Genomic DNA, 22,627 nt, shown 5'->3' with positions numbered 1-22,627 from the left:
AGTTTTTCATGCGGGTTGCATCCTTATCCCATGGTACTGTCTGATCACTCTCACTGCCTGCACTTGCAGGATGCAGCTCAGCAGCATCTAATCCTTCCCCCTGCCTTTTCCCACTGTGCTTGTTGTGCCAAATCATCTGTTTTGTCTTTTAGAGAATGCTTTGCATATTTTTTTTCTTGCTGGCCGCCTTCTGAAGGGCCCCTTTAAAACTAAAATCTAAGAGAGATTTTTGTTCCATTTTGTAATGTCCAGATAAGCAATATTGTTTGCCTGGGATTTGGCTTTTAAGAAAAATGGATTTCCAAAGCAGTTGTTACTTTTCTTCAATCTCTAGGAAGATGCTTCAGCAGTCATTTCACACTGGAAGGATGGTACTTATGTTCAGGGATGATGGGTTTTTTTGTGTTTTTAAAACTAAGGGGAATCAGAAATAGGCTTTTTGGGGTGTGTGGACTGAGAAGTTTCAGTTCTGGATCAGAACTTTGTTTTAAAAGGATCAGTAAGCATGTGATTGGTGTGGTGTTCCAGGTATAAAAGCTTGCAAACTGAGGATCCTGCCCCCAAAGGGAATCTTCTCTGCTGGATTCTAGTACCAGTGGTGAAGCTCCTCTTTCATTGTTTCAACTTTTCACTTAATTAAGAGGTGTAAAGGCTAAGAGAAAACAGCCTCCCTTAAAGGTATGATTATATATGTTTGTAGCAAGTATACAAAAAGGCCTTTAATTGTTCATTGGTTCTTTGTGACGTTTTAAAAGTTAATTCAAAAAATTTAAAAAATGTGTTTTAATAATATGTATTGTTTTCTAAACCAGTTGCAGATTGCACAGATTGCTAGTGTGATTTCTACAGATAATGAATGTGTAGAGCAGTGAGCATAGAAAAGATGGAAACTGAGTTTTTAAAATCTAGGTTTGGTGGAGGTCAATTTAAAGTCAATTTGACAAAAGTCAAATTGTATAAGTTAATACAGTTTTCCTGATAACTTTGATGCAATTTCCTGTGACAAAAAAAGTCCTCAGTCAAAGCTTTAGATAAACAAAGATCAGGAGATTTAATGTGAGTATGAGGCTTAGTTATAACCTTTTCCTCTTGGGAAGTAAACTTTACAAAATGCTGCGTCAGTGCAGAAATGCAGCACTGTCCCCAGTAGGTCAGCCAGCACACTCCACAGCTGCAGTTCCTTTTCTGTTTCATAGGAATACATGAGTGAGACAGAGGAACCCAAAGAAGTGAATTGCTTAATACTGCTTGCATAATATCAGTACTTTTGAGCTGATGCATGTGTGTTTCCATAAAAAACTCCGAGACTGAGCAGGATTTCACTGGAACTGGAGCATGAGAGTTGCAGAAAGAGAATGAGTAAATGTCTTCAGTTAAGTGGAAAAGCTTCTGTTTCAATAGGCTAATGGCCCAGAGATTTTATTTTAGCAGGAAATGCAGGCGTTCCTGGGACTGTAGTGGTAAATTTAGTTCTTAGGCAGCTGCTGGCATTTGGCTCATTCAGACACACAGAAGCCTCAGCCCTCCTTATTAGACAGTGTGTGTGCCGAGTTCCCCAAATGGGTGAAGGGCAGTGCTCTCCTTCTCTTCAGCTCATAGGTTTTGTAAGTCTCCCATCCAGTTGCCTCAGACAGTCTTCTGCTGTTCTCTAGGTTTTTAGGTTTTGAGGCTGCCCACACGGAGCATCCCCTTTCCAGCTTCAGGCACCATACTCTGTATCCACACCACCTGCTCCAGAAAAATCTCTTTTTCTTTTCCTTTTACTGTATGCTGGCCTGCAGATTGATGGCCCTGCTGTGCTGGGTCATCCCTGTTTAATTTAGCCAACAGGGCTTCATTGGCTTCAGTGTTGCACAGTGTAAGCACTGCACATCTGTCCCTTCCTGCACACGGGTTCTTTAAGATGTGTTCCTGCTTCTCCCAGCTGATTGTGTAGTAAATGTAGATTTCCATGTGCAAAGGCAAACATGTTTTTCTAGCTGACTCTTAGTGCAATTTTTTTCATCTCTGTTTCTCATGCCTTAAGGTAAATTAGTGTTTTTAAAACTACCTACTACCACTTGTAGCTATTGAAATACTTTTCTTCCGGTCAGCGTGTTGTAGTGACTCAGTCAGAGTCTTTGAGCCAGCAGTGCCCAGATGGCAGGAAGTACATTTAGAGTGTGTTAAATCCTGTGTGCTTTTGCAGCCTCTAGCACTGTGCAAATCACAGGGTTTCTTGGTCAGTGAGAAATGACCATCTCAAGTCACTCTTGTTCACACATGACTGTGAACAAGCAGAATGGCCCTGACAGACAGACGTGTAAAAGCAGGAGATATCATACCTTGGCTTCTTCAGCTCTGAATTTCTGCAGGAAGCCCTGAATTTCACAGTTGCAGAAGTGTTCTGCTGAGCCAGGCTGTGGAGGGTGTGGTTAACAGTGGCATAGGAGGCTGGGGTGCAGCCAGGTGTTTCAAAGCCCTGCCTTATCAGGTTCTTGCCGTGCACTGTACTGCAGGACTGCAGTGACTTTAAATGCTCGCAGCACCAAACAGTGCAGAACACCAGTGGGTGCCCATGAATGATGCCCCAGGTAGCCCACTATGGACTCACACTAGCATCAGGAGAGGCCTTGTGTGAGAACAACTGTGCTTTCTTGACAAAATTATATAAAATGCTCTTGGGTTACTGGGTAGGGTAGCCTGCTACATCTCAAGGGGCTTTTGCCATTTGTTTCTGGTATCAGGGTGTGACTTTTGGGGAAACAGAGAAGATAGATGGCTGTATATGTGCTTTCTCTAGTTTTGTAGGGGTTTTTCTAAGAGGAGAAGGGGAGTGGAACATTTTTAATTTAAAGAGCAGAAAAGTATGTAAATGTGGGCATTCACACATGCATGCATGTTCTTCAAATTTTTTATGGTATATAGTCAGTCAACATGTTTGGAATTTACTGGATAATTAGTCAGGAACTCTGAAGAGTCATTTAATAAAAATTTTTATTAGCTCATTTATGCTTTAAAAGATTCTCATTTTGCAGTTCAAATGCTCTGTCTTTTAAATAAAAAGTACATTTTCCCTTAGGTGTGAATAATTTTTTTTTCCCAGAGCAGTGTTTTCTTTAAGGATGGCTGAATATTTTGCTTTTCTAAGACCCTATTTGTAGTGAGTTGTCTGAACTTACAAACAAATGTTGCTAGAAATATAACATGAATAAAACTCTCTAGAACATCACAATTTAGAGTCTTACAAGAATCTCAGTGTAACCAGTGCTTGGCTCGGTGAGTTTAATGGCAAATGTAGGCCCTAGTTGATCATTTGCCTAAATTTTTGTGATTGTTCAATGCTAAGTTTGAAATGCTTCAGGCAGAATATTTTGCTGACCGCACTAATAAAAATGCAAAGATAAAATTTCAGGAAAAAGCAAGCTGGTCTGTACTGATTAGGTATTGCTAAATGTGTATAATGTCTACAAGTGTTCTTTCAAGAGTTCTTTTGTCATGTGCTTTCAGCCATATCACGTTAAATGGTAACAAAAATACCCTGAGCACTTTCCCAGCATCATTTGGGAAGTGATCTCTCCAATTTCTCTAGGGAACATTGTTTGCCCTTATGATCCATGCAGTCAGAAATAGGTTAATAAGCAATCATGTTACATTAAGATGTAAAGGGAGGAAAAGAAGGTCAAATCTTTGAGCAATATAGAAACTACTTGAAGTATCAATATTTATTTGGGAAATAGACAGTTTTCTAGTGTTGTTCTGAATCTGATTTTAGATTGAGGAGGCCTTTGTTAGCTTGGCTAGGAGATTATTTCGCTGTTTTAGCAGTATACTGTGGTGGTATGAGTTGAAGATAAAAGCAGCTTTGTGGACCATGTTAGATGAGCAGAGGCAGTGATGTGAGGAGCAGGTGCCAAAACATGGCCTGACACCTGCAGGGCCCTGCAGACACGGGGAGCTCAAGGCCAGCTCTTCTCACAGGCTCTCCAGGATGCAGGCTTCCTCCTGCCCGCTGGCAGCTTGAGAAATTCCAAGTTACCAGTTGCCTGGAGGTTTTTTTAATCGGTGAATGTTTAAAATAGTCAATTGATTTGGCATATTGACATGTTTAGTGTACCATGAGAATTCCAGTGGTTGCATTAAATGCAATTACTTTGTAAAAGATAGACTGTTATTCCTCTTAATGTGTTTATAATTGCAGACTTCCTCAGCGCCTGTCTCTTTCTTTCTGCGGTTAAATACACAAAATTGTTTGAAATGGCATTTTTGCTGTAAGCTTAACGTGTACTGCTTCCATTATCAAGAAAGGTGTGTATTTTTGGATCACGTCTTTTGTAGTTCATATAATTTGTTCCCTGAGGGAAGGATTCATTTTTTTGTGTTGCATCACATAAAGTCGTGCATCGATTTTAGGCAGGTTGTCTGGCAACAGCAGATAAGAACATCAGTAAAACATGTTGGGTGCCAAACTTTGTAGTCTACTTTCTTTGTTTGAAATTGGGCCCAGGGGACCTGCATGTAGAAAGTGTGCAAATTGATACATTTTTAGTGAAATGTACCAGACTGATGGTCTTGCACAGAAATAAAAATTTGTGCTTCCAGGTAAGGCAGCCTTTGGTCATCAAGAGGAAAACACATATATCATCTTCTAGCTCAGACGGTTAAAGAAGGGAGATGGAAGTCAGGTGTCCATTTTGTACTAGCAGCTGGAGATGCAGGGTATCCATGATAGGAGGCACTTTGCAGAGTGTTTGCAAGTAAAGCAAAGCAATGAAAACCCCAGAAAAATGGTACGTTCAACAAAGCCATGGAGAAGAGGGCTTTTTGGAGAGAATGCTATTGTCACCTTATCCACCATCTGGCTGGAGGCAAGAAAGATTCCAGGCATTGTATCTCTCTCATAGTCCTAGGACCAAACTGGCAAAGCCAGGCACAGAACAGTACACAGCAAGTAGCCATATCTGTTCCATGTAGGGACCTGTGCCTGACGAGTCTGCACATCCATGGATGTTGTGAGAGCTGCTCCTCAGGCAGGGGGAGATGGAGTGCATGGTGCTTCTGGCCACACTAGGTGCAGACATGGGCAAGAGATTCCTGCTTAACTTCTGCACTCTGCTGTGTTTGCCTTGTTCTTTGAATTTCTTCTCAGTTCTATTTCTTGTTTGTGATCTGCTAGCCTCCTTGACCTGCGTCTCCAAACCCCCAGGGCCATGGCCGGTTTTTGAATTCCTCAGTTCCTTGAACTTTGCCACTGAAGCCATTTGGTCTGTTTGTTGTTTTCTGCTTTTGTTGGCCACTCTTTTCTGTTAGAGCCGTATGAGCTCATGGTTTTATTTCTGTGGCTGATGATTTCAGGCACAGCTGTAAGTTCAGTGCCTGGAATAAAGCTTGTTAATTCTCCTATGTTTTACTTTCAGGCTTATCTTTTGCCTTCAGGTTGTTTTTCTGCATTTGTCTCCCACTATGTGAAGTGGCTTAATATGAATATGAATAAACTAGTTAGAGATCTCTCTGAATTATCCACAGTGAACTTGCTATAGATTTTCCCTTATGATACATCTGAAATCTTACATTGGTTTTCTGCACTTAGCCATGGATTGCTGGTTGCTATGAATCAAGTGGGATTATCCAGTAACAGAAGATACTGGACTAGATGCAAGGGGCATGATTTGGATTCCTATCTCAATATTGATACTGTGTCTCCAGAAAAGCAAAAAAAAAATGGAAATAGGTGATGTGATTTCCATCACCCTTTTGCTTTCAAGTGTCAAGTAAACACTGCACAAGTATTTTAAGTTAATACTCCACAAGAGCAGAGATGCTAAGCATAGATGCCATGAATGTTTTTTGACCAGGCATTACTCTTGTATGGCATTACTCTTAATTTCATTTCTCTTCTAGCTATGTGCAAAAATCATTGATGAACCTTGATGATAGTTATTGCTCTTCCACAATGACATGGTAACTAGAAAGAAATAAAGGTCATAGTCAGATGATAAGATGCCATTTCTTACTTGAGTAATTATATGTCAAGTTCTGTCAGTGACAAGATGTAGTGCTGACAAAGCTTTTGTAACTTAACAATCCATTGGTTTTGACAGGTGAAGGAAATAATTGCCAACAAAAGTGTTCTCCCATTTCTTTCCTCTCATTCTATCTACTTCAGACAATTAAGTGCACTTGCCAATATTATCAGCAGCAATTTCCTATTCCCAGACTAAAAGCATATGCTCTTTTTAATATAAATTGTTCAGGTTGCAGAGCAAGATTTGCAGAGAAATTCTTGGAAGAAGTTGTCAGGAAATTTGACCCAGTCATGAAACCTGAAACAATACCTGGGTGTGTACAACTGCATGTTTGTAGAGCAGTGATGCATTCATGCTCTGGCTGTGGGACTCAATGGAAGAACAGAGTTTCACTTCTGATTTGCTGCTTTGCCCTGCATGGATCAGCTACTCAGTACTTCAGCACCTCACCATTCCAAGCAGTGCCATTCTGTGTTCCATTCTGTAATTCTCATCAGATCTAAAAATGAGAATTGCTGTATGAATCAGAGAAGTTTTTACTTATTTATTCTCTTCTGCAAAGTTTTTTATTAAGAAAAGCAACCATTTACCCAGAAGACTTTGTTAAAATTTACTGACATTAATTGTTGATAACAGTAAGTATTTTGCTAGATATCAATCTCATGCTTAATCTGTCATTGTAAAATGGAATTGTAATGCACAAAATAAAATTAAAATGCAGTTCAGAGTCCACGTAGAAAACCACAAGTTGTCAGTGCTCTAGCCAGTCTGACCTGGTTTGGTTTTCTGTCTCTTTTGGGGTGAAACATTAGTACTTGCCTTGTAGGGATGTCTCTCTCTGTGGCTTTGCAGTAACACAGTCCTCAAAAAAATGTCTCTGCTCTTTGTTACTGGGATTTTAGATGGAGAATGCCTATCTTCAGATGAAGCTCTTAACCCATGATATTGTGTAAGATAATGTAAAACAGAACTCGTATTGCAGAATGGGGAATACAGTGCCCTAACAGGTCACTGGTGTGTTAAAGAATGAAGACTTCAGGAAGCAAGGAATACCATCCTCTGGTGCCCTCTGTCCTCCTTTCCCAGATGGAAAGAGAATAAAAGTCATCTTGCTAACCCATTGGGATCTGGCTTGCAGTTTCTTCTGCAGGTCTATGAGCAGAGATAAAAGATGGGTTTAGCATTAATCATAGGACTGGATTTAGGTGTGTAGTCACAGTTGTAACCAGAAGATAGTTGCACAAGCTATGAATCTTCTTCCTCTCTTGTCTTCTATTTGCCTGCCTTAAGGACTAGAAAGCAGAGTGTTGGAAATACAAAACCAAATTATTTTACTGATATATTGTTAACCTTTCATCTGGCCAAGATACTTAAGTTTATTTCTTTCGGGTGCCCACTTGCTGATGCTGCAGTAAGTCTGCAGCTAAGTTTGGAGAAAGGTCAGTTTGATACAGTGGTGTTTGGAGTGGACAAGAGCAGCTGTGGCTGCTGTGGCTCTCATGGTAGGAACTGATGTGTTGGGGTTCACAGGAGTTCTGGGCTTGGCTGTGTGAGCTATGTAGCTGTTGTGCTTAGTGGAAAATGGATACAGTAGGGTAGGGAAGCAAGGTTAAAATAACTTGAAATGCTGAATATATGAAAGACTGAGGCAAAAGAAAGGACAGAAGGGAGTTATCATCTTCTAGATATCTGAACTGAAAAGGCCTTGAGAGATGGCCTCTTTGGAGAAGGCAAAGTTTAGAGCCCTGAAGAAAGGCAGATGTGAGCTGAAGCAGCTGGTGAAGGAAAAAGGCAGCTCTGTCACTCACAGTTGGGAGCAAATTCAAGGGGAAGGTAGAAAAAGAAAGGAAAGCTGGGAGGAGTATTCTGGTCATTGCAAGCAAGTGCATCCAGAAGACTGGGTAGCAATTTTTCTGGTTTTCAGTCATTTTTCTAGAGCCACACTAGCTGCTGGGGACCTCAGAGCAGCATCTGCTGGTGAATGGCTCAGGAGGAGTAACAAGCTTCACTTGTAATTTTTTCCTATCTGGGTGGAGTTTATTTGTTCGTTTTTTAAACACCTGCCAGGTGGTTCTAGTTGGGGAGGATGCCTTCAAAAGGCAGGATTCCCATTATTCCATACAGAAAAACTGAATTGCTAAAGGAGAGTGACACTTACTTTAACTGGTGATAATTGTAGGGTCCTTGCTTGCAGATGTTGCTTTTGTCTTCCTCTTTCATTCAAGTGCAAAGTACAATGCTTTTGCATGAGGGAAGGAGAGCTTATTTGGAGCTCTGATTACCAGCCAGAATGTCTTACTGTGCAGTGGGAACATACTAGAAATAGTCTGAAGATTTCTATTTGTTGAGAGTACCATGAGAGTTTAGCCTTGCCATTCCCATGTCTTTGTTAATTTGTGCATAATTCTATGAGATCCCAGGACTGATGTACTGGTGATGGATATAGAGTGAAAAGTGAGATTTGTTTGTTTGCCTTTTAAATAGTTTTTATCTATTTGATGTTTCTTTTCCTCATTGATTGTGCCTGCTATTAAAATCTACTACTGTGAATCTCCTGTTGATGTTATGAATGTACCTGCATTGTATGGCTGAGAAACAGAGATGTTCAAAAGCACTTAGGTGCTTAGGAGTCCATTAGGAATATCACAGATTCCTAAATATATGTGTGCATGCATTCACATGTAGCCCTTATGGGAATACTTTTCAAGATTGTAATTTTGTTTTAAAATGGTCACTTTTTCAATAACAAAACCAATAGTTTGGGGTCATCTGCTGACTGAAACCTCTGATAGATATGTTTCCAACAGTAGATGAATAAAGATAATATGTGCAGCTGTCTCTTGGAGGCTCCTGGAATCTATCAGATAAAATCAGTTCTGGGAGCAGAGGCAGAGAGACAAGTTTCTGTGGCAGCAGCTAAAAGTCTGTTTACTCTGCATCATCTACTGTGTTGTGCAAATACAGGTCTTGTCTTCCAGCCTGTGATGCTTATTGAATTTCAGCACATCCTTTTCAGTGCAGGTGCCTGTGTAAATTCAGTCATGCTCCCTTGCAAGCATCTTCTTCAGCTAGACAGGAGTTTTGGTGGGGGGGAATTGAGTTAACATGAAGAAACCTCTGCTCTGTTTAATTTCGTCCTTGTCTTTGGCACCTTGGGCTGGATTTGAGACTGTCACCTGTCTTGCTTCAGGGAGACTTCTCACCCAAGGGTTTCACTCTCTGCTGTCATTTTCTCTTGTTGCATGTAGCCTTGCTCTGTTTGCTTCCCACACATCCCTAGAAGGCCAAGCACAGCCTGCTCCCCCCACACCTCACACAGGCAGTGGCAAGTCTTTGTGCTTGCCAACTGGTGTTGGTCTCTTTTCGTCATAGCTTGAGAACATGTTCCTGCCCCCTTTTTTCTTCCTCCTGTCTCCTGTAGCTTCAATGAATTGTTTTTTGCCCTGTTGCTATGGTTACAGTGCCTTTGATGAAATCAGCTAGGCTGTCCCTTATGATTGGAGCCAGTTCTTACCACACAGGTTCTGGCAGTAGTCCTGTTCAACATTAGTCTTTGCATAAGTATTATGTCCATATTTTTGAGGGTCTTTGTGTGTTTGTCTGTTTTAGATGAAGCAGGTCTTCATGATACTGAGAAGTATCCTTTCTAAAATTGATGGCATCTGAGAAAAGGCCTTTACAGTACCCTCAGAAAAAAGAAATAACTGTTTTAGTATTTGTCAGTTTGTACATGTGTTGCCTATGTGATATTCTGCAAGGTAATATCTTGTTAAACAGACAAAGCAATTCAGTGATTATTGTAAATCAGGCTGATGTCAATAGAAGCAATGTCCTTAAAAGCCCCCAGCTGTAAGACTGTCTCCATGGAATTTGATTTCTAATGCCAACTTTTAAGTATTCTCATAGCTGTGACTTGTTGCTGCAGTGATCCTGTTCTTGCTCTTTCAGAACGAGAAGGCTTTGGGGCATTCCGTGAGCCGCTCCAGTAACATCTCAAAGGTATGTTGCTCCATGTAACTCCGTTTTGATAAACTTGGGGATACTGGGATTTCTTTCATTTCGAAATTGGGTGATACATTTGATGATGTGACCAGTAGAAAATGTTTTTTATGCCTGTCATTGATAGTCACTCCTGAAACATTAGAACTCTGGTGTTTTGCAGACTCTCTTTACAGGTCAAACGAAATGGAAGCTACAGTCGGTTTTCTCTTTCACACTGTCAGCCTCCTTAGCTTGATAGGAGCAAGATAGATGACAGATGCCTGAGATCTTATCTTGGAGGGGAAAGTGGCTCCAAAAACATCACTCCAGTGTGTTGTTTTGTAAGATAAAGCTGTGTAAGATATGTACTGATGTGCATCCCCTAATATGTGTAGGATATGTGGTTAAATGTTATTCTGTTGTTACTTCAAGACCAAATTATTTTTAAGTGCCATGAGCTTATTATCAGGACATGACTATGTAAGTATTTTTAAATGTTTGATTTTACTGAGCCTGGTCATGTAAGGCAAGCAGGATGCTCCACCCCTTCTAGTCACTCTTCAGCATAGCCAGTGGGCACATCCAAAGCATAACTGCTTTGTTGTGCCTTTAGGAAAAAGGTATCTTCTGTCCAAGATAATTATTGCAATACTTACTGTTCTTTCTGCATTGCACATAAGATTTTCTATTGGCTGTGTTGATTGAACAGTACTTTTTATGGGGTGTATAAGCTTCAACTCTTTGTTGCCACAGTTTTAAGTGGCTGCTTGTAGTTACTTTTAATGAAAGACTGAGTCATTACGGCTGCAACATAATAAGTATTGTGAGTACTTCTGGATCTAGGGAACTGTTCATGACTGTCGGCAGCAGAGGAGACAGTGTCTGCATATAATATTTGATTTATATGGGCACAGACAACTTTCACTTTGGAGCCAAAAGGGAGGGTTACTGGGTGTCCTAAACAGTGAGCAGGGCAACTTCATGGTGCACAAGGTGTTGACCAAGCTGTAGGTGTTGTTATCATGGATTGATAAGAGATAATTTTGCATTTGGCATCAGAAAATGTGCACTCATATAAGGGGTTTTGAAATAAAAACTGTGTGAGTATAATAGTCATGTAGATTTTTCTAAAAACGGACTATGCTTATGCCTTTTTACCCTGGTTCTTGTCTTCTTAGGGATCTTTAATTGGATTTTCAGGTTTTGTTCAGCAGAGATAGTAGTTTTGCCATTAAGTATCATTGTACTTTTCCCAGTGTCTCAAATCAGCACAAACCTTTTGGCAGCAGCACTTTGGTACCCAAATGAATCTGCACAGTTCATTCTTAATTCATCAAGAACTGGTGGTGTGGCAGTGCAGTGGGAAGGACCTTGCACTCTGGTAAAGCTCTCCCTGGCAGTGCTGGCAAGTGAGACATCAATATTTACATTCATCTTGCAGTGCTGAAATGTTCAACATGACTGCTGTGTGTTGCAAAAGCTAAAGTTCTCAAGGGGATCAAAAGTCAGTCTTGCCAGTTTAATGGAGGAGACTTTTTGGTTGCAAAATGAGCTTCCCAGAGGTGTTGATGTTCTTGCTGCTCTTGTGTCACCTCTGCCTGATCCATTCTGTGCACCTCTGGAGATAAGTTCAGGCAAGGGCAGAGGGTGAAAGCCCCATCAGTGAAGTCAGCCCCTGATTTGCCTGCCTGTCTGAATGCTGCCTTGTGCATCCAGGCAGTTCAGTGCTAAACTGCAGCAATTATTTTGTAGTTGACAGGTGTTTTGGCTGTTGCATGTAATTTCAAATGACAAATCATGAAACATTGCAGTAGTGGAATGCTGCATGAAAGCTTAAGTACATGAAAATTTTTTCTTTAATTGTGAGTTTGAATAGGAAAGGGCCCATTTTTTAAATTCAGAATACCATAGCAACTTGGCCAATAAGGCAGACTGGGTACACATTTTGAGTATGGAAATGCTTGGCTGCCTGTATAGCCCTTTCTGAAATCCACAGGATTTGTTGATCCGACACCATTTTAAGAGGAGCTTTTTAACCAAAATTGGATTAAATCAATTACATGCTGCATTTCCAGATGTGTTGAAGTGCGTGTGAGTGTGTACAGAAATAATGGTCATGCTTTCTGCATGACTGTTTCAGCCATTGTTTTTCCACCCAAATCTAGCTTACAGCACAGGAACATAGCAAATCTGCCACAGATTCTTGGCACTGGCACTTGAATCAAAGCCTTACTGGTGCTGATATGTCATTATGAACCCGCTGTGATTATTACTGTGTATCTTTCCACTGCTCTCAGTTGCACAGTGCAATTTGAGTGGAAAGGATTGAGTCAGAACTCAGCCTTCAGCCAAGAGAGGATGCTGTGTTACTTATTGTGACCAAGGAAAGCAATGCCCATGGGCTTAAAGTGATCAGGGAGGGAGGCAGACAGATGGTGCTACTGCAAATGTGATCAGCTGGTAGAGGTAGCAGGACCTCTCTGAATGTAGACCCCCAGTGTCAGGGCCAGGTGGAGCTGTCCCCTGGGAGAAAGGGGCAAAAAGGGCACTTCTCCAAGAGGCAGATGCTAAGAGAGGCAGAGGAGATGCTAGTACATGTGGCCAAGCCAAGAAAAAGCAATCACCTGAATACTTGGCTGGGGATGGAGGCCAGAAAGAGCAGAAAAAGGAGCAGGGAATAAGATGTAGGAGGATCTTCATATGGTGTCATTAGGCTGTGTGCAGTATGTTGCACACTGGGGGATGTGGCATTCCTCCAGGCCCTTCTTTGCTTTTTTGGTATATATAGTTCAAACACTCCTTTTAAGTCTGCTACACACGAAACATTTAATTTTTTGAAATCTTTTATATTTGTTTTTAAAATGAAAAAAAAAAACATAGAAGGCAGATTTAATTGATTTAGTCATGACACTTGAACACAGCCCATTTTCCCCAACTTGCCCTGTTCAGACACATAAACAGCACTGATGCTGATTGAAACAACCCCAGTTGGCACAAGGGAATACAGCTCAGATCCACATCTCAGCTGTTTACCCTATGCCAGCATTTTTTCCAAGCAGCCACTGATTGCTGCAAAGTGCCTTCATCATTCAAGCCCCACAGAGAAATAATTAAGCTTTATAGAAGTTTCGTCCTCTAAATATAAAAGAAATTGACCCTAACACACAGCTAGTCACTGGGAGCAGCTAAAAGTGGGATTTTCACAGTAATGGTAATTCATGCCCTCAGTTCATAGATAAAGGAATTGTGCTTACAAGCAGATGAAATGAGGTCACTTACAAAGCTGGTCTCTAAATAGTTATTCTCAAATTAGTGGTATTGTTTACCTTTAAAGTATCTGATAAATCCTGAAACTGATGATGTGATGTCTGGAAATACCTTCAGGTCATCTGTGTGCTGTTCTTGTCATCTGATTGCTTTGGAAGGTTGATTCTAATGTAAAGGGGAAGCATTTTGTGGTCTTATTTTCACAGCCCTCCAAGGGACTATGAAACTTCCAAACTTTGAAAATGCTAATACTGGGAACACAGCAAAGGAATCAAAAGTGAACTCCTTAAAAAATGTAAATTCTTTGCCTTTTCTGAAGGCCTGTGTAGTTTTATCTTTTGAACAGAAGCATGCTGTAAAGTATTAGATTATTCTTAGGCTGAATAGCAGCCAGTGCAGACACAAAGTGGTAGCCTAAGCTTGCTATGAAATTTAAAATCCATTTAGGCTGTTCATCAGCTTGGAACAGATTGAGGAAAGCATATGAATACACACGTCCACTGTTGCCTGAAGCTTTAATGCATTCAGTGAGCATTTGTCTGTAGAAAGTAGTCCAGGTTTTTGAGTTGCAAAACTTAACTATCCTGCAGTCTGTCAGATGACCAAGGCTTACTGAAAAAACTGTTCCTCAGAGGTGTTCTGTTCAGGTACGTGAGCCTGGGGGTAGGGAAATACAAGTTTCCTAAAAAAACTCTTCTACTGAGTTACTGGGGAAGGAAGAGACATGAAAAAACCTATAGCATGAAGATTAAAGTATACTTTTTCCCCAGGTACAAGAGCAAGTAATCTCATGCTGGAGCACAGTGCAGTCATGTTTGTAAGGAATGTGAGAGTCTCCCTGTGCTGTGATAAATTCCCTCTCCTGGGGCTGGATTCTTACATATAGGTATGAGGGCACCCCATTCAGGAGGAACCTGCAGGGGTTTCCTTTCTTTTTTTTGTTCTCTCAGTCCAATGAAGGTATTTTGAGGAAGATTTTTAAAGACAAAAAGCCATAAGTAATTTTTTCTTCTCCCTGCAGAACCTGTGTAGTTGTTACTGGGTTTAGTCAACATTAATCCTGTGGTATAGGCAGGTTGTATAATTCTTGGGGAGACTTTGAAGGGATAGATAACCTCCTTTCTCTAGTATCTTTAGCTCTGGAATCTCTAGAGAAAAGGTCCTGACACAAACCTCCTTTAGATTTCTTTGGAAATAATAAGGGGAAGCTGACTTTAGCTTTGCTTCTCGTTGCTAGACATAGTTTTAATTATAGTCATATCCATTATATAAAGTATGGAAGAAAGTTCTTCCAGCAGCTGACTGCTGGTTCCTATCAAATTGTTGCCAAAATTGCATGGTGGAGTTGATCATCCTGAAATTTTCAGATGCCTCTTTCCCATATCTCCTCTGCAGTTTTTTAACCACTCTCCATTTTAATAATTTATCTTAACCCTCTCTAAAGACACTTGATTTTAATATGCACTGGAAGTCAATATGGCGTGAATCTGGTAGGGAGAACTTACTGGAGAAGATCAGAAGTTGCTGATGGTTGATCCTGCCATATTGGTACAAAAGCTTTCAAAACCAGCCTGTGTCAGCAGGGCTGTCTGCCCATGACATCCCCCAGTCTGTCCATGGTGGCCTGTTCTGCCTATCTCAGGTGTCAGCTTTGTCCACTTTGGTCTCCTTGCACTGCTGGAGGCCTCCTTTGGCATCTGCTCCACAGATGAGCTTCAGAGACTGTGGAACTGCTGTGCACTCTAGCAAGAGCCACACATGGAACACAGGACTTGCTGAAAGCACTCGAGAGCACATAAAATAAAGGCCAGCCCATAATCAAAATGCCAGTTGTGGAGTGTTTCGCTCCTTGCTCTATTGCTAAATTTGTATTTGCCTGAAGCTCCTTGTTCAGAAGTTCCTCCCAATAAAAGACTTAAAATTGAGCTTCTTTTCATTCTTTGTCTGCACAAAAGAGAGTTGTGTTCTGTTATTAAATGTGCATAGTTCTTTGTATATTAGTTCTAGATCCTTAGCTGAAACCTCTAGTTGTTTTTGTAGCATGAGTAGTAGGGTCACAGTATTATTCCTAATCCTGTGGCACCTACAAAAGACAAAGTTTGCATGTGTGGGGGAAAGCCTTTGTTTGCTTGCTTTAGACTTCCAATCATTAAAAAATTCTACAGGAGTTGTTTCTAATTTTTTACTTTCAATGAATAATTGAATAACGTTTTTAGGATGTGACAGGCCCTGTTCTTTAAAATGAAATTTAATTGCTGTTACTGAAGTGCAGCCTAGAGTGGGACAACAGCAACTATACCCAGAAGTGTCATCTCAGATAAGCAGGTTATCTTGAAATATACCCGAGCCATTGGCACGTTCACTATGGCTCACTTCAAAGATGCCTTTATTTTCTTAGGCAGGGTGGGGTTTTTGGGTTTTGGTGTGCAGCATGTAATCAAAAGTATGTAGTAAGAAAAGGCTGAGTTCTCTTACCAACAGATAACACTGTTCATGTGGAGGCAGAATGAGAACATCTATGTGTACATATGCATGGACACCTGCATATAAGCATATTAAAAAATGTATATGCTCCTGAGGGCAACCCTTCAGAGAACGGTAGAATCCCAGGAATTGTTACCTTCAAAATTGCTGTGAGTGTTGGAGTGCCAGTTCAGAAGGCCGTGCTGTGACCTCAGTGAATTGCATTAGATAGGAATGTCAATATACACAATTAACTAACTATTGACCTTTAGTACTGAGCTATTTTAAGCAACCAGTCAGGCTGTACAGAGTAACTCACAAGCACATGGCTCCAAGGCTTGTCACTGGAGGTGGTTTTCCTCCATGCGAAGGGCATGACAGTCCACAGAGTTTCAGCAAGTGATTATGGGGTTAGAAGGGTCAAATTCAGGCTGTCAAGGTGTAGGCTACATGTCACATATCAACATGGCAGAAACCTTCGGTGAGAAGGAGTGCTCTAAAACCAACTGCTGCTATTGCCATTATAAATATCCAGTTTGGCCAAAGGTGCTGCTACCTGGGAGGCTGCAGCTGAGGCAGTAAGGGTGATGTGTACCAGAAGCTACAGAGTGGAGAAGGCTTTGACTGGTTATTTTCCCAGCCCCTTCAGAGCTGAGCTGTGTGTGGGAACAGCATCAGAGCTCCAAGATAGCTGGACCTGCCTGTTTCATTCACCCATCACCGCCTCTTCTTTGCCGGGTTCTGTCCCAAGGCTGCCTGTGTTTCTTCTTTTCTGTGGCATCTCTGCTGAGAGCTGCTGTGTCTGAGTCAGTAGAGCCAGGTGAGCTGGAAGGACTGGCCAGCAGCAGTGATGTGTAACCCTGCTTCTAGATGCAGCAGAACTTGGTACTTGGGCAGAAGCTTGCATTTTGCTGTGCTCTTGTCAGGGAGTTGTGCTTCCCTGTCAGAGACTCAGTCCTGTCACTGACTGGCGTTCCTAGGGAAGTGACTGGCATTAAAGCAGTGGTTTGTTTTACCTCACCTCACTATCCTACTCTGAGTTGCGGTGCAGCTGTGTGAAGTTTCATCAGCAAAAAGCATGGAATGAAAGGAGAACAGACTGGGTGACTGGAGGCTCATTGAACCATGGCTTTTGGTGGTAGCCACTGCTCGTTTGAACCAAGGGTAGGGCATAACTTCCTCCAGTGATTTGTTGTTCCTTTTTGTGGTGCCTATCCAAGTGTGTTAACTTCTGTTCATAGTTTGATTGCACTTTCATTAAGTATGAAAATAGAGAAAAATATCTTTTGTTCTGAAGCAGAAAAATGGGGGGAAAGGAAATGTGCCTCAGATACTGAGTTTCTGTAAGCCACTCTGAACAGTACTGTTATCTAGAAACAGAATACTAAGCTTGAAATGCAAATGAAATTTCATAATTTCTTTTTTGTCCCAGCCTTTTGATTTCCCAAGTGGCAAGACTTTTAACACTCTTGGAACCAGACAATTGGATCAAGAAACCAGTAACATGGTTTTGGAAGGGAAATTTTGGATCATTGATTCTATTCATCTTCTATTAGACTGTCACATCATACATTCTGCTATCCTTTTTTAGAACAGTTCATTGCTAAACTGAAGCAGCTGAGAGATTGGATTCATTCTTCGCAGGTTACCTTCTGTGATTTGCTCCTAACATAAAACCTGACACAGATTTATTAATTGATCCATGACTTCACTTCCAACAATATATAGCTGTGTCTCCAGGGCAGAATGCAACGTGCTGTTTTACTGGTTTAATATTTTGTTTTTAGAAGATTGCTCAATACGTCTTTTAAACTATTTCATTTTTTTAGTTTTAATTATTTGCAGAGTGAAACAGTTTATCAGTAAATTAGTGTCAGATCTTTCATTAAATTGTCAGACTTTGAGTTAAAAAAAAGTTACTGCACAAGCCCTTATACAAGATAGAATATGAAGTCAGGTGTACCTGCTTTTAGGAGAGGTTAATCATCAAAGAGAGAACAAATTTCCAACAAGTACCTGAATTCACATCACTGCATGATCAGAATCCTTAGCATGTGCAAGTGGTGTAAAATGTAAAGAACTGTAGTTTTCCTGGATAAAGCCAGTAATTGATCTTTGTCTGTAATTTGTTTTGTCACAGTCATTACATAGCTCAGTTTGCTTTCTGGGCCAAGGTTATTCTGCTGGGTTTTATTCTATACATGTACCCAGCTTTGGGTAAGATGGCAGATAAGTTACAGTGTCTTACTAAGGGTTAAGAGGTGTGTGTCAGTCTTGGCTGTCTTGCTTTTGGTTCCTGCAGATCCTGCTGTAAGTGGATACCTGTTTTTTCAGTGTCTGTGCACCTGAGGTGTCCTAATGTGAGGGCAGACACATTGCTGTCTATAGTGCTGTTGACTAGAGAAACAAGACCTTAAAAGATGAGTTCTGTGACAAGGAAGGTGATTGTTTTATCTGTATTTATAAAGTAGCATGTGTATGTATCTTCTCTCACAAAGAAATAGAGTATTGCATGTGACAAGGAACCTTGGTTTGGTATGACAGTATAAAAGCCTGTGACAGCCTTGTTTAAATATACAATAAGGGCTTTTAATAAATAAGTATAGAATTGACAAGTCCCAAGACAGATGCAGTGTGTGTTGCAGCATGATCAAAGCAGTGATAACTGCTGGTGTCTGAAGCTGAAGCACAGGGCTGGGCACAGCATGCTTCTGTGGTAGCACACCTTTTATCACCTGAGGCCTCCCTGGTCTGGCTGTCTGCAGCTGCCTGACCCAGGTCTCTGCTGGCAGTGCTGCTTTCTGTGCAGCCCAGTATGGAGATGACATTTCTGTTGTTCTGCTGACTGCATTGTTCTTTCCTGGGTTTCAGGCTTTGCTGTGCAGATAAAAAGAGCTGTAAAGCTTTGTTTGAATTTTGAAGTGCAAACAGTGTTTTGCAGCAGTGGGTGAGCAGTGCAGCCTGTCCAGCAGCTGTGGAACATGGGAGACCCAGGTTTAAAGATTCTGTGTAATGAGGTTATTAATGCAGGACTCCTCCCCACAGATATCTCCAGGAGGAGTTGAGAAGTTTGTCAAAGTGACGTGCAGGATACAGCAGTAGAAAAGGTCTTTAATAACCGCCAGAGGAGTGACAGCTGAGACAATGCTTAGCACACTGAGTTCAGATTTGTCTATTAAGTGTTAAATGTGCCAAGAGCTTCACTTTATGTTTTTGAGTTAGTTCAGCTAATTCTTAATTCTTCAGTTATTCTATTTCTCACTGTCTCTTGTTGCAACTTACAAATATGACTGCTTCCATACCTCCTGTCCAGTATGGATCTTCCAGGATGGAAGATCCTGTTCAAGTAAGAGCAGGACAAAAGGCCTCATAAAGTACACCAAATACTTCAGGGAATGGTGTGGGTTGGCAGATGGTGCTCATGTGCATATGCTAGTAAGGAATATAAGCCCTCAGGTTGTGTTTGAGTTACTGAATTACTGCTGGTTCTGTTTTGTGAAGAAAACCCCAAGCCTCTAATCTCTTGCCATCATTGTTAGAGGAAGGATTAGCTATTACATGGCAGCTAAATTCCAGCTAGTTTATACACACACTTCCATCTAATTATTCTAATTACTGTAGCATTGCTCATTTCCTGAGCTATTGTTCTGTGCAATGTTTGACAGCTGGCAGGTTCCACTCCAGAGATATCTGCATTTGACCTTGGAGTAAAACATTTCTGTTCTAATCACTACTTCTCCAGGGATGGGACTCGGTGACCTTTCTCGCATTTAACAGTAAAGTCACTTTCTTACAACTAGCCCTTGAGTATCTGCTGTAGAGTGATATCTGACTCCATACGCTGTGTTTCACCCTGAAGGTAATTGCTCTGCATACTGACTTCTGACTTGAGGGTGTTTTTGTTTGTTTGTTTTAATTTCACTGCAGGCTGGAAGTCCAACCTCTGTCTCTGCCCCTCATAGCTTCTCTCGGACTTCTGTCACACCATCCACCCAGGACATCTGCAGGTAACGTGTGCCATTTGTGTGGCTGCAGGGAGGTTCAGACAAGGTTCAAATTAAGGAAAAACAAAACTGAAAAAGCATGTTTGTGGGGAAGTAAGCAATGTGGGATTCCCACTTGAAGCATCCCATTTGTTTGACTCGACTGCTGTCTAACACTGCTTTGTTAAATCCTACTGACTGTTTGGCCCTGCTATGTTCACCATTCACACACTAGCTGTAATTCTCATTTCTTCACTTTTAATTATACATGTTCTCCTTTTTAATTGCTTTTTTTTTGCTTTCTGTGCTTTTATTCCACTATTCTGCATGCAGTTCCAGTGCAGTGTTTTCTGAGTGTTGTCATCACAGTCCAGTGCAGTCTGCTGTTGTCTTGAAAAATCCGCACTGCCAGAGCCCTCTGACACAAGGGGTCACTGTGACAGTAATCTGTCAGGACGTGGTACATGCAGCAAAGAGAAACTCCCGTGGGCAGGATCGGGGCCAGGCACTCAGGTCTGCTAAGAATGTAAAGCCCACCCGCACCCTGAAATTCTCCAAGTCCCTCAATGACGTGGACCAGAAGGCGCAGAGCACCAGCGAGTGCTTTGATTATGTGGAGCGGACACGCTCAGAAGGCAAACTGACCCTGAACCAAGAGCAGTGTTTAAGGATTAACAAATTTCATCTTAAAGAGAGGAAACCGCTGAATCTCAGGCCTCTTTCCGTTAGCAATTCTAAGCACTCCTATATCCCTTCCCTTTCCAACTACTCAAGTGCATCGGGAGGAGCAGAGAACCACAGCGCTGTGCATATCCCCCTGCTGGAGGACAAGGTGGACCATGACTCCTCAAGGAGCAAAAAACTGTTGCGTTACCTTTTTTCCTTCTCCCACACCTCCAGCATCAGCAGCCTGCATAAATTTCATGAACTGGAGAGCTATTCCAGTCACTTCCAAGCTGACAAATCCTCCAGCATGCTGGTGGAAAGCACAGACTTCTGCTCTGATGATATGGGAGATGATGACGTCTTTGAGGACAGCACCTCAGTGAAACTCAAACCAAAAGAGCAGCGGGCACCGCTCTGTTCAGTTGAGAAGGACAGTGACCTTGACTGCCCTTCCCCTCTCTCAGAAAAGTTACCCCCTCTGTCCCCTGTGTCCACATCGGGGGATACCTGCAGGTTGGTTTACCAGAGAACCACCTACCTTTTTAACCCTCCCATGGGCAGTGGAGACTGTTCTGCTTTCCCCTGCTTTTGTGCTGTTTCTGTCTCTTCTTTTACCCTGTCACCTTGCTAATCCAGTATGTGTGATTTGAAGCATGCAGCCTTCTCTCTGCAGTCCTGCACCCCTCTGATGCACTTAACAAAGCTACTAAGCACAATAACTTCCTTTGGAGTCAAATAAATTCTCCTAAAATTTATTTCAGGTTTGGGGTTCTGAGATATTTTATCAGTGCCCAAACTGGCAATACTATGAGAGACACAGCTACGCATCATAAAGGTCAAGCTGAACGTGTTTTAGCTTTTAATGAGCAATGTGTTGGCCTGACAGCACTGCTAGTTTGGTCAGAGGGGCGGAATCAGGAGGAAAACAGACTGCTTGAAAATTGCTTGTGACATCAGATCAATATAGCTTTAGATTTATTTTCCCCCTCAGTTTGTATCCCACCACACTTTTTTATTTGTTACAGGCTTCCTGGTTTTCTTGGTCAAAGGGTATCTGAGCGCTGGCTCTTAGTGATAGGCCTGTGTGATGTCCATAGAGTGAGATTCAAAAATTATGGGTGTCATTATTCCAGCTGCAGAGGATTAATCATGTGCACAGGTATCAGGAACAAGATCTGGACTGTCTTCATGGTGACTTGGCTGCTGGTCTGCCCTCTCCCACATCAAAATTGTGTTTGAGGAGCAGGAATCATCAAGTTCAGGAGCAAATGTCTAATCCCTCTACCTAGCATTTTATTATCCTAGTCTTTCTCCTCCCTAACAGCACTTCCTAAAGCTGCCTTTGTTATTACTTTCCAATATTATTTGATTTCCCCCCTCATTACCACCATATCTAGTTCTGTACTGGTTTACCATCAAGATGCTGTTGTAATCCACCCACGCCTTCATTTCCACTTGCCAGCCATCAGCAAGGTCCCAAGAGACAAGATGCTACACATCAGTATGAGATTTCAGCAATAGACAGGGATGGCAGCAGGCCAGAATTTACTTCACATATGCTTAGTAACTTGTATTCATTCCCTGTGCTCCTCACCAAACCCCTTTCAATTCATGACCTCTGCCCCATGGTTAGAAGGACTTCACAATGCTTGATGCTACCCAGGGGTTGTGTATAAATTGAATCTGGAAATCAAATGTCAGCAGCTGGTAGTAACTCTTTATCAGATGTCTTTGCTGTTTGCACAGTTAGGCTGTGAGAAAAATAGGGAATTTTGCTGATGCTGATGCTTCCTTAGAAAGTCTTGCTAAATCAGATTTGGAGAAGCAAAGCCATTTAGAGTAAGTGTGTTTTGGGGTTCAGATTCAGTTCTGTAGTTTTGAATTGTGAATCTGTCTCTTAGGAATTTGCATTGGAATTAATCACTTGTGTAAAATCCAGGCTGTCTAAATTAGTTGTTCATGATCCTGGGGTGGACTGTTTCACCACTGGTATTGGAATTTTGTTTTATCTTCTATTTCAGACCATAGTACATGAGTAGCTGTACCTCTCTGTGCATATTTTTTCTTGGGAAGTGCTGTCTGATCTGTTTAAATGCTATTTGCAGTTAAGTGCTATTGGTCTGGGTGAAATGTTGTCATTTCTTGCTCTGTTTTTTCTTTCAGGTACTGCATTTCTGTCAGGCTCTACGTGTGTGCATCATCTGTGAGAAAGCAGCTGTCTAGTCATCTGTGTCTGTGCTTAATTATTTTGTGCCTGTGTAT

The 22,627-nt window shown here is 41.5% G+C and overlaps 1 protein-coding gene across 2 annotated transcripts in view; it reads left to right on the top strand.

Moving 5' to 3' along the window:
- Nucleotides 1-22,627, top strand: part of MARCHF8 (membrane associated ring-CH-type finger 8) — an 88,119-nt gene that overhangs the window by 53,919 nt on the left and 11,573 nt on the right. The window contains exons 3-5 of one of the 2 annotated variants that reach the window (XM_058810405.1): nucleotides 9,954-10,004; nucleotides 19,644-19,723; nucleotides 20,033-20,878. In XM_058810405.1, coding sequence (XP_058666388.1) covers nucleotides 9,954-10,004; nucleotides 19,644-19,723; nucleotides 20,033-20,878 — 977 coding nt within the window. The remainder of the gene's footprint in view (nucleotides 1-9,953; nucleotides 10,005-19,643; nucleotides 19,724-20,032; nucleotides 20,879-22,627) is intronic. The other variant, XM_058810407.1, reaches the window with a different exon arrangement.

The sequence above is a fragment of the Ammospiza caudacuta genome, chromosome 9, assembly GCF_027887145.1.
Source record: "Ammospiza caudacuta isolate bAmmCau1 chromosome 9, bAmmCau1.pri, whole genome shotgun sequence".
Taxonomy (NCBI): Eukaryota; Metazoa; Chordata; class Aves; order Passeriformes; family Passerellidae; genus Ammospiza; species Ammospiza caudacuta.
This window is presented reverse-complemented; position numbering and strand designations above follow the sequence as displayed.